This window comes from Chanodichthys erythropterus, chromosome 3 (assembly GCF_024489055.1).
Source record: "Chanodichthys erythropterus isolate Z2021 chromosome 3, ASM2448905v1, whole genome shotgun sequence".
Taxonomy (NCBI): Eukaryota; Metazoa; Chordata; class Actinopteri; order Cypriniformes; family Xenocyprididae; genus Chanodichthys; species Chanodichthys erythropterus.
Window position 1 is genome coordinate 39,465,646 of NC_090223.1, and position 17,786 is coordinate 39,483,431.

The following is a 17,786-nucleotide window of genomic DNA, read 5'->3' on the forward strand; positions in this document are numbered from 1 at the left end:
TGAAAGACTGGAAAACAACCATACCCTAAACCTATGCCTATACGTTTTGCTTCGAGACTCCACCATACGCTTCATTTCACTTACCCATTAAAGATCAGAAACGCCTGATGTAGAATAGCCCTCGTTAAAACCGACTAGAAAATGTGCTACTCTATACACTTTAAAAATAAAGCTTCTAAAAGTGTTTTTTGCAGTGATGCTGTAGAAGAACCATTTTTGATTCTTCAAAAAACATTTTGGTGAACAGTTCTTAATGTGAAGAATATTTTAATAATCTAAAGAGCCTTTTTCCACTATAAAGAATGTTTTGTGAAATGGAAAGGTTTGATGGATGTTAAAGGTTCTTCATGGAACCATAAATGCTAATAAAAAAAGAGTCTATAGCCTCTTTCACACATACAGTACAGTCTTCACTGGTAAATTACCCATAAATTACCATTAAGAGATCATGTTCAGGAACTCACGTACCCTGAACTCGCAAGATGTTGTGGAAAACATTCTACTGTAAGTTAAATTAATTATATATTACATATAATTTGGAAGTAAAACAAAGTGTTGCACATTTTATTGGTGCAAATGTGTATTTTGCAACTGCTTTTTATCAAATCAAAATAAAGCTCTGTAAACACTCGCATTTTTACAACACTATAAGTGTGTCCCCTTGGGTAATCAAAAGCTCTCCAGACACTTGCGGTCTTCACACACACTTGAACACTAGAGCCAAATACAGGAAATACGTCATGTAAGTAGACAAAGTGGTCAAGTACAAAGGCCACAAATGTGGGTATTTGGAAAGGCCCATAAGTTCTGTTGGAGCTGTTTACAGTAATTTCCGCTGCTTTTAACTGTGTTATATGTAATCATGTGCTAGACAAAACATCTGATGTTGCGCTGCCTTTTTTTCCTTTAATTCATCAGTGCTGCAGCTCTGCAGATGTTGCGTACTATGGGAACTGCAGTACTATAGTAGCTAGTATGCGTCTCGTGTTTTTAAGAGCAAAACCGCATTCTGTGTACTCATCCTCTTACACCTGTCACTCAAAAAAAAGAAGCCATTTCCGATGTCTGACATCACAGAATTTACCGGTATTTTGGTACTGATGTGTGAATGCTGCTGCTTGTGTGAACAGCACATTTGTGTATTTACTGGAAAAGTTGTTCTGGTAATTTTATGGTAATTTACTGGGATTGATGGGTGAAAGGGGCTTATGTCTTGAATAAATTTTAGCAACCCTTTAGGCTCAATCTGGACCATTCTAAGAGCATTTATAATAATATTACTTTTGAAGTAGTCTGCACAGATTGAAGACAGTATTTTAAATTATATCAAGATATGACAGGATATTTAGTAAATTATACAAACACACAAATGTTAAATGAGAGGAGCATCTTATGAGGCACTTACCTAATCCATTCTCACAGTCTGTAAACTCCATAGAATGCACTGCTCGATCTACTCCATATGGACCCATTAGCGTCCTGTACAGGACAGAGAACAAGAGCAGCATTTCACCAATAAATGAAAACAACAACTTAGTAACATAGTGAGACTTGTTAAATTCAGAGTAATAATCAAGGAATCAAACTTTTCTCTAAATTGAGTTAAATTTGAAGCAGGTGACTTTCAGTTCATATATGAATATTGTAAACAAAATACACTGTGAATTTAAGTGTGGGAAGATTTTGCTGTACGCGCTGCACTGTGGACTGTTATTAGCATCAAGACCAGTTATTTCCAGTGGGGAATCAGTATTAATTATTTAGCATGAATGTCCTGCTTTGGACAGGCTCCTAAAAATGGACGCTTTCAAATGAACTCAGAGTCTGTGTATGATACTGTTTTTTAAGAACTCAGTCATATAACAGTGATTAAGTTTTACTTAAGTACTTGAGTCATTAAGTAAAATTATGTAATTGATTAAAGAAACTCAACCCTGTTGGCAGTGCTGTTACCATGCAATCGAAGTAATATTGCCTTTTTAGTAGGATATATAACAGGACACTGACATTCAAGGGTCTTTTGTTGTTGAGTGACTTACCAGCACTACACCAGAAAGATTACAAGCTTCCACCACAATCCAGTCTTTCAGGCATGCTGCATGTCCCTGAAATTGTACTTTAGATTGTCTGAAGACTTCATCTGAGGCTAAAATTCAAGCTAACCATGTTTGTAACCAAGAGTTACGTAAGAACGAGTGTCCGCTGTCCCCAACACAGCACCCTGTAAAATAGCCTTTTAAAATAATAGGGGGTCTGTCTGTGGAAATCACAAAAAGATAAATTGTACTTTTAGGGCTGTTAAAGTTAAACCTGGTAAATGGATATTGCAATCATTGAAATATATTAATTAAATATGTTTAATGCAATCATTTATCACATTTACTAAATCTGATGTTATTTCTAATTCAAAAATTGATCAGACATCCTGAAACTAATTATGATTATTTTATTCTAATAATAATTCTAGTTTGTTGGCAGTAAGAAAAAAAACAAACAAAAAAAAAAAACCACGTGCATATTGTTGCAAGAGTTCATCAGGTGTTTATACATACATTTAAGAATATAATAATAATAAAAACCTTTCTAACCAGAATGAAAACTGAAAATGGGCACAGTTACCCTAATACCTATTCTCCAGATATTATTTTAATGGTGTCGTTTAGTTTTAGTATAATGAAAATATAAAAGTCAATTAGCATACTTCATGCATAACATCATGCCTAATCGCTCTCACGTGGTCTTTGCATTAAAATATACGTCTACGAAGGGGATCATCATTTTGGGCTGTTCTTAGCATCAAGAAGTTTGGTGCTAAGACCCTCTGATCAATAACAAAAAAGCACAGTTAAAGTTTAATGGATTCCATGAGGTGTGTATTAATGGATTTAGTGAGTACGCACAGACACATTATAATCTCCGGGTGATTAGAGCACATTATAAGTACATCCTTTACAGAGCTGTGGATTCTTCAAAACATAGCGGGCAAATAAACTCAAATATGCAATTTCCACACTGTAACTACAGTCGAATGTATAAGCTATATAAGAACGAATGGTGAAGTAACTGTCGTTTAACACATTTTACACACGCTTTTCATTCTTTCATATTAGTAAGTCCAAAGAAAACACGCTTTGTAAGTGACACACCTGAGCACAGAACAGGTAACGTTAGCACAAAGTACCTAAAAGTCACCGAAACCTTCAGCAGAGGACAAAGTGACGACGCACCTATATGTCGACGCTTCTCTCATAAACACTCGAGCGCTTATCACTCACTGGAACTAATGAGCTGAAAAAACGAGCCATAATGCAGCTTAACTACCACAAAATTACAAAACAAGCGTTTTTACCTGCTAATCATGACCGCTCCTTTGTACATGACCGAAAATGTTGGCATTTTCAAGAGATTTCTGCGCATCCAGCGACGCGTATCTTATGCCCATTCCTCTCGTGATCAGCGCCTCGCGGAGGTCCGATACAGCGCGAGCCACATGATCCACTGCTACAGCCCTCTAATACAGATGATCCTAAACATCACCAACTTTCAACCACAGATTAAATCTTATGCAACAGAAATGAGGGGTAGTGTTTTTTTATATAGATATCTTAGAGATAGAAATTTTTTGGTCATTGTTTAATAATGACTGAACAGGTGGTTCCCAGACAGAAAAAACAAATATGTACGTTTTTTAAAGGACTTTAAAGATTTAACAGTGGTGTGATATACAAAGTCTTACTAACATTAAGCTTTTTCAATCCATGGGGTCTTTCAAGGACATCAAGCTGAACTCTAATATAGAAATATGCATTTTGCATCAAATCAAATCTGATATGGGAACTGAAAATGACAAGTTACTGTAATCTCCTGATAGCTATATAGATTTCTGAAACAAAATAATAACACTGGAATGCACATCATGGTGAAGCCCATAGTCTTGTGAAGAATTAGATAAATAAAATGATACAATAAACAGTGTAAAAAAACAAAAAGGCAGTTAATCTAAAATGTGCTGCATGCATGCATCATCTTAGATGGCAACATCTAAAAAATATAATTTGACTAATATGAGTAAATCAGCCTTACTACATTTGGTTACACCAATGAACGTCATTGGTAAGAGTCAGGTCAGACAGAAATAGCTCCTTAATGACATATTTTCACTTTTACAGTATCCTACTGAAGGATGGTTGTGATTTCTTAACTTCCTGATGGTGTGGAATTCACACTGCCACTGTAGTTATTTTATGAGTCATGAAAAAAAATGGAAAAATAGGAAATGCTGATGGTTTGGGGGGAAAACAACATTTGTGCAAAAGCAGACTCTCAAACTCTAAATCCTTGTCAACTCAGAAAGACATATTTAATCTCTCAATCGTTTCCATTTTTAGCCAGTGTTATTGTCTATGGTCAGCCCATGCACAGCAGGAGTGTTTTTCTCTCACACAGCAATCAGATTTATACATACTTTAGGTAAAATTACACAATAGGTGGATTACACTGTCCAAATTCACTCAGCTTTTTGTATTCTTACAATATCATGTGTAATGTTTTCAATGTTAAAGGGTTAGTTCCCCCAAAAATGTAAATTCTGTCATTTATTACTCACCCTCATGTTGTTCCACACCCGTAAGACCTTCGTTCATCTTCAGAACACAAATTAAGATATTTTAGTTGAAATCCAATGGCCCAGTGAGGCCTCTATAGGGAGCAATTACATTTCCTCTCTCAATATCCATTAATGTACTCAGTTCATGTGAGTACAGTGGTTCAATATTAATATTATAAAGCCACGAGAATATTTTTGGTGTGCCCAAAAAAAATAAAAAAATAATGACTTATATAGTGGTGGCTGATTTCAAAACACTGCTTCAGGAGGATTTGGAGCATAAATGAATCAGTGTATCAAATCTGCTGTTCGGAGCGCCAAAGTCACGGGATTTCAGCAGTTTGTCGGTTTGACACGCGATCTGAATCATGATTCTGAATATTAATATTGAACCACTGTACTCACATGAACTGATTTAAATATGTTTTTAGTACATTAATGGATCTTGAGAGAGGAAATGTCATTGCTCCCTATGGAGGCCTCACTGAGCCATCGGATTGGAAAGACATGAGGGTGAGTGATAAATGACAGAATTTTCATTTTTGGGTGAACTAACCCTTTAAGTAAGTGGGTTGAAAAAAACTTTCTTTGAAAAGACTAACTGCATGCATAATGTAATGAAGTGACTACCTGTTAAAAGAGATTATTGTCATTTAGTGCTCAACAAAGAGTGTTGCTTGCGCCCTAGTTAGAGTCAGAGTGACACTTTGCCTTAAATGCATTGTCACCATGTAACTCCTCACTGTCATTTACCTCGACACTTGTCCTGTGAATCAGAAACCACTTTTTATAACTTTTTATAACCGACTTGAGCTACACTCCAAAACAAGTTACACAAGGATGTTCAAGCTGCTCAGTTTGTTTGCTTTACATTTTCTGTTGTCTATGTCATGCTTGTAATTCCTACAAAGCTTAGTACAATGCTGCAAAGTGGAAATACGTGCATCATATGTTATTGTCTTAGTTAATAATGTAATTAATGTATCTGCTGCCGTCTACAATCTGTCAAGTCCCTGTGACAATCACATTGTGACCAGACTAAGCTTTCTTGTGCCAAACTCACAGGCTGTAATGATGTAATTTGCGGATTTGCTTTTACACACCCAGCCATCATAAGCTTTATTTTCAAAAATATCACACCAAATACACTGAATAGCACAGCGCTCTGTCTGGCTAGCCTTAAATTTTTCCTGTAAATCCTCTCATGAGGTTAATATGTCAAGTGTGATTTGCACATTCACATATCAAGTCAAGACTGGGCAGAGTACTTTATTGTGCACAATAATCTGCTAGGACAACCTGTCAATCAACCACGTACTGCAAAGGTCTTCAACCCTGCTCCTGGGGACCCACTGTCCTGCAGAATTTAGCTCCATCCCTAATCAAACACACCTGAACCAGCTAATCAAGCTCTTTGGGATCACCTGAAAATCACAGGCATGTGTGCTGAATCAGGTTGGAAATAATAGGCTTATTCGAGACGCGTCGGCGCTGCGCAAACCGATCGGCGTATGACTTCACAGTAACTTAAGAGCGATTCAAAAGCATAAGGAGTTGTTTGCTCTTCAATCACTCTCCTAGTACTTTGATGTCATACACCGATTGGTCTGCGTAGTGCCGATGCATCTCGAACAAGCCTAATCTCTGCAGGAGAGTGGGTCCTCAATTGACCATATCCACAGTTACTTCCTGGTTTTTGTTAATCCAGCTTGGGCATTTCTTGTGAACTGTTAAGCCCTGGGTATACTTCGTTTTTTTACAGATACGCTAATGTACATGCACAGTCGAACGCACAGCCTTGCCAAGTATACTTCATTTGACGCATACACATTCTCTCGCCATGAGTTAAAACCCATGTAAGTATCTTTGTATTCTTTCATGCTAGAGTTGTACAACTGAGGGTAATTTCTAACCTCTTCGCACAATCTCTCGTCTATATTGGCCTCCATCATTGCTGTAGCTTGCATGTGTTCCTGTCTGTTCTGTTTATGCAGTTTGACTACCGACCTTGACTACTTTGTGAATCGACACCCCCAGGGTGCGGTTGCCACCTTGTGGATAAACTACTACAAGAAAAATTACATGTGCATGTGCGACCGGCGGTGTGCGTGCAGTATTCTTCTAATAACGAAATTCACGTACGCCAGTGAACTGTACTTTGGGCTTTAGCTGTCATTCTGCACTCGCTGTTCATCGACCAAACCCATCAATGGTTGACTTTTTAATGTTGGATTTATATTTTAATGCAGTTATCACATTGCCTAATTTGCCAATAAACCAGTTGTATTGATTGCAATAAAGACAAAGCTATTGGGAACGTTAGAAATGAGAAACGCAGTGTCTGTTATTAAAGGGTTAGTTCACCCAAAAATGAAAATTATGTCATTAATGACTCACCCTCATGTCGTTCCAAACCCGTAAGACCTCCGTTCATCTTCAGAACACAGTTTAAGATATTTTAGATTTAGTCCGAGAGCTTTCTGTCCCTCCATTGAAAATGTATGTACGGTAAACTGTCCATGTCCAGAAAGATAATAAAAACATCATCAAAGTAGTCCATGTGACATCAGAGGGTTAGTTAGAATATGTTGATGCATCGAAAATACATTTTGGTCCAAAGATAACAAAAACTATTATTCAGCACTGTCTTCTCTTCCGGAATCCTTTCCATTGAATTGATTCCATTGAATTGATTCCATTGAATCCTTTCATCTGTCGGCGTTGGTAATGCACTTTTACGTCGTTGTTTTTGGCGATTAGGACATCTGCGACATGCACAGTTACGCACCATTTTAAAAAATATAGCAATACCAAAATACAAACAATGTAGAATAGCTTGAATACAGTGTGTGTCTCCCTCAGACTGTAAACGAAGCTCGGGCGCACCGGATAACATGTCAGCAGCGTCACTGCGGAGTCGTGAACACGGATTGACAACAGACCCGGAAGAGAATACAATGCCGAATAAAGTCGTAGTTTTTGTTATTTTTTGGCCAAAATGTATTTTCGATGCTTCAACAAATTCTAACTGACCCACTGATGTCACATGGACTACTTTGATTATGTTTTTATTACCTTTCTGGACATGGACAGTCTACCGTACAAACATTTACAATGGAGGGACAGAAAGCTCTCGGACTACATCTAAAATATCTTAAACTGTGTTCTGAAGGTCTTACGGGTTTGGAACGACATGAGGGTGAGTCATTAATGACATAATTTTCATTTTTGGGTGAACTAACCCTTTAAACACACACGCACAACATTTTCCCAGCACTTCAAATGTTATTTTTAATGTGATGACCAAAAATATTATTTGTTCATCCTTCTGAGATTGTCCCCATTTGTTTTTAAGATGTAGGAAATCCAACATTTGATAGAAAACACTTTTATTTAAAAATATAATCCAGCAGATGGTGGCAGAGGAGCATTTATTGACTCATATTAGCCATTTCCTGTAATGGTTTTTCACTCAGTTTTGCTTTTGAATAAATATTAAATATTATAAAATCACTAGGTTTAAAAATACATTTTGTCAAGGTGAAGTATGAAGTACTCACAAAATCTAATGAAAAAGAATAACTTGTGAATGAATTACACAGAAAGCATGCACTGCGCTCTCCCTTTATAATCACAAATGTTGTCAGTCAGTGCAGCGCAAGCTCAATAATTTTGGAACAATTGTGAAAACTCACACTTTATTCAATTAATCTAACTAAAGTGCATAATAAATGTTTAATTTACAGTGTGTTGACACTTTTTTTCGCATGAAAAAGCAAAAACTGATGGTCGAATTGAATATTGCCAAGGAGGAACACTGAGACACATCTCTTTTTTATGTCATCTTATATGTTTGAAAAACCCAGAATATTCCCCCCTCCATCCCAGGTTTAACAGTTGAGAGCGAGGAATCGGGAAACTGTCGTGAGACAGAGGTGAGTTGTCTATTTATCTAGGCCTCCTCACGCTGATTGGGTAGATTATATGAATGTGCACCTCCAGAACTTTGTAAATAAAACATCAATAAGAAAGCATATTTATCACAGCTTTGTTTTTATTAAAATTAAATACACTGACTAAGGTCTATAAGGTAGTATTTTGATTGTAATGGTAACTGAAAGTAACCAGTCGAAGTTGAAACATCACTGAAGGACCAGGAAGAGTGGTCAATTTAGCCACTCATTACTAGCCGCCTTTTTCAAGATGGATAAACTTTAAAAAAAAATCACGAGTGGTGTATTACTTATGTATTTATGTATTATGATGTACTTTGCCATAAAAAATGTGAAAATGTCTTAAGCTTGTGATTGCCAAAAACCTTTTTTCTGGCATTTAACCAAAAACACTTTCACAAAAAACACTTAGGGATGATGGAACCGGAAGTATACAAATGCTAACTGGTTTCCTGCAGCACTCTATAAACAGGTGACGAAGCAGCAGACCTCTATGGTCTGACCTGTGTGTCATAGCCCTTTGTTGATGATGGACACAGAGAAAGAGTTGTTCTGTGATGACCGAAATAGAAGAGTTTTCATCTCATTTGCTCTAAAAAGGCCAAATGTGCCTACATTTATAAAGCCTGATACTAAAAGGCTATAAATATCCTTTCAGGGCAGCCACTGTGATACAGGAGACAGCTGTTCTTTATTCAAGAATCTGCTGTGCCCGAGAATGGCAGAACAGTAAAGCTCAAGCAGAATGGCAGATATTTAGCACTGGAAGGCTTAGCATAAGTCTATGTGCTAGAAGAGACCATTTTAAATGAGCTATTGAAATGTCCCAGAGAACATCCTGAAAAATCCTACATTTTAATAAAAATAAACTGAAATCATCATTTATTCATAGGACAAAAATATTTGTGTATATGTCTCACTTATGCTGTGTCTGCAGAGTATTTCCTATAATAATCTACCAGCACTAAAAACACCCTTCAATCACCTCTGATACACAGCCTGTCAGGCATTAGCACATTACATAGCACTAGAGCAACATGCTCTAACATATTTGACAACACAAATATAAATTTCTTAATACTGGAAAAGAGTGAGTAAAAGAGTGTTTGTATGTGTTGCAGTTGCAATACTTACATTGTGCTGTAGCTTTTTTCCATTCAAGCTTTGGATGGAGGTAACTATTAAACCAAAAAAGTAATAAATGTAAATATTTATACCAGTATCTTTGAATTTCACTAAATCTTGCTCCAAAGTACCATATATCTCACCACTCAAGAATCTTATAATGCCAACAGCCCTTCACCCCTCTTAAATCGCTGAAGCTGTAAATCCTATGAATGATGATTCATGACAGATTGTCCGTCCATGTGATTTCTCATGATGCATTCATATGGGCTGTTTTATATCACGTCTTTATTGGCATAAAATTAGTTTTTATGGTGGTTCTAGTTCAAAGTGTTGAATATGGAGGATTTAATGTTTGTAAATATCAACATATTAGGCTTATCTGAAATGGATGTTCAAGGTAAAATATTGATTTCTGTCTTCAATCTGTTCATACTGATCAGAAGTTGTAAGGATTGTAAACAAATACACTGGGATTATATCCACCATGCAATACATGCATATGCTGGTAAAGCAAACAAGTGACATGAAAATCATATACTTGTTTTAGGCTTATATAATGAAGGTTGTGGTTAAAATACTTGATAAATGTGTAAGTGTGTGGATAAATGTATGAGGTAAAATAATGCAATTTTTTTTAATTATTATTATTTAATGCAATTACTTTTTTGATGTCACCTTTTCATTTCAATGATCCTGTGCAGTGACAAATTCATTTTTAAAAGTATAAATATTCTATGTAGTTAACATGATCTCAATTAATATGACAACTGCATTGATAATGACTTGAATTATATATGAAATCTGCCATCTTTCCTTGTTGGCTTTCACCTGAGCCGTAAATGTCATGTGACTACCACGAGTTGTGGTGTGAAAGACATCAGACAGGGGAAATATAATCCATTTCACACTTTCGAGAGTCCTCAAAAAACATAAATAATACAAAATATTGCTTGAAAAAAAATTAAATAAAAATATTTTGTCAGAATATATATGTCTACTTTTCAATGAAGTAGCTGTTGAAACATGTTAAAGGGGGGGTATCACACAGTTTCTGCCAATCTCATGTTAATCTTGAGTACCTATAGAGTAATATTGCATCCTTCATATCTCCAAAAAGTCTTTAGTTTTATCATATTTATAAAAGATAGATAAGCTCTACCGAGTCTAAAGAACTAAAGAGTCACAAGCGCACGCAGCTTTTGTGTAGAGATCGTCTGCAAGCTGCGACACCATTATAAATAAAAATGGAACAAAAAAATTTGTGTTGTTTACTTTATATGCACTTGCGTGCCGATTGCCAACAAAACACAGACATCTGATGCAGTTTTACACACCACCTGCGATCTGCAAATCAGCGCTGAACTGGGACTTGTTTACAATGCACTTATCACTGAAATTCCGGGAACAAACAAACATACGAGCACAACTCCGTTGCTGCCCCGGAAAAACTAACTTCATCCACTGTTCCCTTAACGCTGGGTTCTTTGGGAAGCTGAAAAAGGTAATCTTTCCCTCACAACCACAAACACACTCCTTTGGTGACAGGAGCTGCATCTCATTTCGGAGGCTGTGTCCTTCGGAGGTTGCATTTGAAGGCTGAATATTTCATCAAGGATGTCTTATTTAAGAAAAGTAACCATAATAAAATTGACTGATATTCATTGTGAGGTGTAAAATACTGTCATTTCTTTCTTACTTTGCAGTCTAATGGTTATTTTTCTTAAATTAGACTGATGATGTATGCAGCCTTCAAAGGGTGCAGCCTCTGAATTGGGACACCGCCATTGTTGAAAAATCTCTTGGCTTCTGTATCCCGAACGAAGCGCGTTGATGGGCGTGCTCTTGCCTATACAAGGAATTCTGCCCTTTATTACGTGATAAAGGGCCATACTAGAAAAGAATTCAGCGAAACATGTCCCCAATCAGACGTTGTACAGTATATTTGGCACAGAAGTACTCCATCATACATACAACTCGTGTTTTGAAACTTTGGCCATGTTTAGCCCGAGAATCCAACTCTTTAACAGTGTAAGTAAGTCAGAATGCATGAAATAGCATTATAGCAAATAACCCCCCCCCACCCTTAAAGGTGCTAAAGAGGATGTTTTGTTTTATACATTTTTGCAATATCACTTGAAACTGTCTTTACTAACTGATAAAAGACTATTTATTAGGTGCACTGAACGTAATAATATTAATATACATCATCTGTGCACGAGGTAGAGCCTTAAAAACATCAGCCGATCATCGCGTAAACGATTGGTCCTCTGGCTTGTCAATCACTGCCGTGACGTTCCTTGTGAGAGACGAGTGCGGCTGCGCGCTCCAGTAACTTTCCACACTCCACAGGCGCCGCATGCAATGTTTTTGTCAGGAGACAGGAGTAACAACTGCAGATTATGAGTTACCTGCGGTGAGTCCGACATAATGAATCCACGAACACGACACAGCGAATGCTGGTGGTAAACACTCATGTTCCAATACTCGTGCACGACTTTTGGGAGGCGTTCCCTCGAAATGAGCTGTGAAGGAGGGGGGTTGTTCTTACGCATGCAAAAACAGTCTTTGGTTTCTCAGTCAACGAAAAGATCCTCTTTAGCACCTTTAAGCATTTCTCACATAAATAAAAACAAATAAAAAAGAATCTTAGATCTGTTCATAGTTTTGTTAAAAACATGTGTTTGTGTTTTTCAAGTAATAGCAGTCTTTATTTTAGGATTTAGATTTAGTTTTCACTACTCTTTAATTTTCACTTTTTGTAGTTGGATGAATTTTTTAATTTGTGAAGCAATGTTTGAATAACAAATTTATATTTTGTAAAAGACCATTTAAACTCAAAGGACACAGAAAAAGCATGTCACGTCAGGCCCCTCAAAAAATACACATTAGCGTATTGCTAATATGTATGCATATACATTTATACACCACCATACACATACGAATACTATCCCTTCTCCTTCCAGCAGCCATGGCAACTACCCATTGCATCAGAACTTTAATCACCAAATCTGCACAGTGGGTTGTTATCAGATTATCGGATAATCCAGTCCACATTGAGAAATCATAACAGCGGAGAGGAGGAGATGCACTATGTCATGTCAGTTTTTGGCCAGTCCCGCTTCTTGTTTTTCATCAAGGAAAAACTCAGTAAACATGCCACCCATTGCAGTAATGAAGAATGGGAAATGAGGGTGGCAGCTTTACTCAGGTGCCAAGTTTCCATGCTGGACCACCGAGTGTCGTGAAATGGGTTAATCTGAAACAGTCTGACAGACCAGTCTGACCTGTTTACTAACGGATGCATTCTGGGCCCATGACTGCCCTCCATAGGTAACAAACAGAAACGCATCCCAGAAAATGTCACAACATATCATCCACTTTTTAATCACGCTTTATGCTGTTAGCATAAAAACAACAATCAACGGGATGAACAATCATGAGGAGACTGTAGTAGGACTTGTTTTTCTCATATTACGGAAGGTTGTAATTGAATGAGACGGTTTTAGTCCAACAAGTCTATTAATGGTCTAATTTTTTATAAAATCGGTGAAGAGAAAAAATAACATATTCACATAATATTTTGAACTGACAAAAATATGGCAAATAATTCTAACTTCTTTTAATGACAATAAGGTGTATGAACTGTCAATATTACGTATAGGTGCATAATTACGTATATGTTTACAAATATAATAATAATAATGTTCTTTTTCTGCTAAGTAGATACACAACACAAAAGCTGACTCTTTGTTCTACTGGCACGTCAACTAATATAAAAACATGCCTGATTTTTATGAATCTATAACAACAGTGTTGCAAAGAACAAAGAAATCAATGAACCACAACAAAGCTGACGCAACAAACCAGTTGACAAGACCTCATTATTAGGCAGGACTGAAACAAACAAGACAGATAGCAAAACAGCAAAGTCAGCAAAATTATGATGTTGATTCATTGATAATGGTTACAAGCAAAAAAACATGCAAAAATGAATCAATAAAAAAAGCACCATGCAGATAAAGATTTTTATAGGAGGCTTTAATATAAAGTTTTAAAAAATCTAACTTTATGTCTCAAGTATCTCTGTGTCTGTTGTATAATAATAAAGTTTGCATCCAAAACAAATGTTAGTTTTGATTCTAACTCATTAAATTGCACTGAGCTCTTATAATGACCACTTACTTTTGTCTTTGCTTCATTCATTTATGTATTACTGTATCAGGCACAGAGTGTGCCATAATGCTGTTGACAGTGTTGGGGAAAGTTACTTTCAAAAGTAATGCATTGTAATATTGTATTACTACCTAAAAAAGTAACTAATTGCGATACTTAGTTACTTTTCATGAAAAGTAATGTGTTGCGTTACTTTCGCGTAACTTTTTCTCACCTGGGCTCGGCTTGCTTGTTTGTTTTTTAATTACAACAAAAAAAAAGTTTTATTTTTGGTAAATGTAGAGGCCCTTTCACACCAAAACTGAAATGAATAAGCTTCAGGATGATGGAAATGCATATTTACTCCTGTACGGTAGAGGGCGCAGCTCAAACAAACCTTTCAGCTGTGCTGCCATTTTGGATTAAAGAAGAATAGGATGCAGGAGAAAGAAGTTCAACACTCTTATATCTAATCTAAAGTCATTTTTGCTTATTAGTATGTTTAAATTAGATCATTGAAGGTCAGCAGCAAAGACATTGGTTAATAAAGTGAGATTAAATAGAGTATATTTGTATAAATTAATATAGTTAATTATTACAGGTTTGTGTAAAATTCTGAGATTGCATTTCACTTCTTTTATTCATTTTTAGGAATACTTAATGTTTTCGTGCAAGTGAGATGAGTAAAATGCTCACATTTAGTCTAGAACTACAATAACCATCATGTTTATACAGCGCACACAACACCTCTTTATTTCTCTCAACATGCTGTCAGTCAATGAATGTGAAAAAGTAACTTGAGTTACTTATTTGAAAAAATAACTTAGATATTTTGTTTTAAACTGAAAAAGTATTGCATTATTTTATTAGTTACTTGAAAAAGTAATCTGATAATGTAACTCAAGTTACCCCCAACACTGGATGTCGAGTATTTAATCCACAGACATTGACATAACAGTCACAAATTCCTGCAGTCACACTGAAAAAACTGCAGCCTAATGGTAGAGGGAGCTCTTTCCTGCAAAACTTTTATTCAAGTCCAAAACTTCTATGCTGGCTATGAGATAAATGCTGCAAAAACTTCTCTGAACTTCTCAGACATCATTTGTACAAAAAGAAACCTGAAGCATGGTGCTGTACACCACATGATTGGTTTATATTTGTATCAAATAAGAAAAGTAAAAGCAAATTCACAATGTTCAGAACACAAGGACGCAATGGCCTGTTTGTGAAACACCATATGCACTGATTGATAAAGGTAAAAATAATGGTACACAAAGTCGGTTGAGTTGATTGACTATAGCGTCAATTTCGAATTAGTGTATAAATGTCTAGGAGACATGGACACAATGCTGAGACTCAGACGCCATGTCCATGATCAGATCAACTATTTAGTTATCGGTGCAAAAGTGATAAATGTGACAAAAATAAATAAAAACTATCAAAATAAATCTTTTCTTCAACACTATGAAGTTAAAGTACTCATTAAATGTGCAATTAAACATCAAAAGTGAATACATAAATAAATTGACAACCAAAATGTAGTGTCTATAGATGGAAATAAGCATGACTATCAAAAGAATTACTTTGCACATCATTATAATATCATGCAGCTTTTGTTATATCTTAAAGATGTTATTTTGTTAAATTTAGAAATATTATTCTTTCCACAAACAACATGCTTCAGTTTCTTCAGATCACGGGATGGCATCACTTCTCTACTCTGGCTTGCCAATAGTCTATTGAAGTCCCGGTCACCAAACTCTAAATTTAGCACGTCACCGGGCAGATTCATTCTCAGGTAGACTCGCTGTTAGCTCTTCTATTCTATAAATGTGCCATCAGTAGAATATTCAAGAATGCTTCCACCTGTCAATCACACACATGCTATGATGCCCGATATCGGTGATGCAATTATTGACTTTCATGTGAACTTGAAGGCTGCTGACGATCATAAACCATGTTAAACTCCTTTCAGAAGGAGACAGATTGCCTGTTCACCTTACTTAACATCTACATTTGGATAATGCCTTTAGATGTAAACAAACAGAAAAAGTCTGCCATTCTGTAGCCTACTCAAAATAGTAATTCTAGGGCTGTCAAAGTTATTGTGTTAACAATCAAGATGTTGATTAAATATGTTTAATGCATTGGCAGAATGTATTATTATTGTATGTGCGTTCAAAAAAAATGGTTGAAATCATTCGATTAAATCATTTTTAATCACTATAAACCTTTGTTCTTTTATCAGCCCCAGTTTTTAATAATAAGAAAACATTTTTAAAGGTTTAAACATTTACAAGAAAATATTCTCCATATATTATTTTCATTGTACATTTTTCTTTAATACACTGACAATATCAGTTAGGCTAACAATTATTTAATTCTGGTAACAACATATTGACTTTATAATTTAGGCTAAGGGTTAATATTTTCAGTACAAATGAGTCTATATGAAAATATAAATCTGCCTTTATATAATCGGCGGAGGTTCTCTCGCAAAGGTATCATCATTTTGGGGCATCAAAAACCCCTGGTCTAAAAGAAGATGAAGATATGTAGTATGAATTCATCTGTATATGTATAGGCTATATATAAACACAACACGTTTTGTCAGTACTTTTTTGTTTAATAACTACAGACATTGCGCGCGAACATTTATGTTTTTGAAGAGACTGTCCAAAATATTATCATTACTCAAAAAAATGTCAATATCTGCCACAAAATCTGTACCAAATATCTTTGTTTATCCGGAAATATGTTTGAAGATGCTCACGGATACCTGTTCTCTGTGTACTCGTCGTCAAGAACAGTGTGTGAGCAATACTGTATGTACTACATGCTTTTTTCACTCATAATGCTGACTTGTCTTTACTTGTTACATATATACACACAGTTAGAAACTTAGGTCGTTTACAAGAATAACTGTAAAGTTTAGAGTTTAATTTAATGTCAAAGGTAAACAATAGAGAGCATGCAAAACTCTAAAAGCAAATTCAAATCTTACCAGTAAATGAGCGAAAGTCCATCAAAACGCTCGAGCTCTCTCCCCCGGGGATTCAGATAGGACATTGCATCCACCAGAAACGTTAAGGTTGAAATAGTCTGCTCTGGAAACGGAATTAAATGCTGCCTCCAAATATTACCATCAGACACATCACCGCAATTTCATGTCATGCTTGTGGTTCGCAGCTTCGCTCAAGAGTCAGCGTTCATTCAGCATTAAATCAATGATACAGCAACTGCCAGGCGAGAGAGAGAGAGACTCAACTATGCCCGTTTCTAATCTGTAAGACACGTGGTTTTCATGCTGACCTGGTCGTCTGTTAGACACAATCTACATCTTGTCGACAGCCCTCTGGTCACATTACTTTGACTTTGCCAAGCTACAGGTAATGTCTGTCTAAGTATACTGAGATGTGTGAGTCTCTGGCTGCCTCTCAAAAACCATGAGCTGCCTACCTAGAGAGCATTTTAGGGCATCATAGGCTTGTTCCTGAAATAGGTAACTAAGCTTTGAGAAATGGGTTAATATACAGAGATATACTGTGGACTGAGGTAGACCGTTCAGCTTCAGGTAACTGAGATGAATAGTGCGACTGTTGACCTGTCCTAAGAGATCCGCTGCACTGCAGCCTAAACACCAGGAGGTTTCCAATTTCCTCACATAGACATTTGTTTGTAACACCAATATCTCTCTCTGTAGCTTCGTACTGTAAGCTAAATCAAAACCTGTGTCCTGGCATAAACCATCACACTTTGTACTTAGCAGAACTCAAAACCATTATGTATTATGTAAAGGGATTTGCAATGCCTTTTACATGCAAGAAGAAATATGAATAATAATAATAATAATAATAATAATAAAAAGGAATCAACTTTGTTTTGTGTTTAAGAACTAGTCCTGCCATGGGGCCATTTTCTGCCTTTCAGTGTTCAGGCATTGC

At 36.2% G+C, this 17,786-nt stretch overlaps 1 protein-coding gene across 4 annotated transcripts in view; it reads right to left on the reverse strand.

The window, feature by feature from the left end:
* Positions 1–17,034, reverse strand: part of si:dkeyp-72e1.9 (syntaxin-binding protein 4) — a 47,880-nt gene extending 30,846 nt beyond the window's left edge. For 2 of the 4 annotated variants that reach the window (XM_067375317.1, XM_067375335.1), the window contains exons 1-2: positions 3,350–3,459; positions 1,406–1,479 (exon numbers count right to left, since the gene is read on the reverse strand). In XM_067375317.1, the coding sequence (XP_067231418.1) occupies positions 1,406–1,479; positions 3,350–3,417 (142 nt within the window). In that variant the 5' untranslated portion in view covers positions 3,418–3,459. Of the gene's footprint in view, positions 1–1,405; positions 1,480–3,181; positions 3,224–3,349; positions 3,460–16,846 lie in introns of those variants that run through there. The other 2 variants (XM_067375327.1, XM_067375341.1) reach the window with 2 other exon arrangements.
* Between the last annotated feature and the right edge of the window lie 752 nt (positions 17,035–17,786).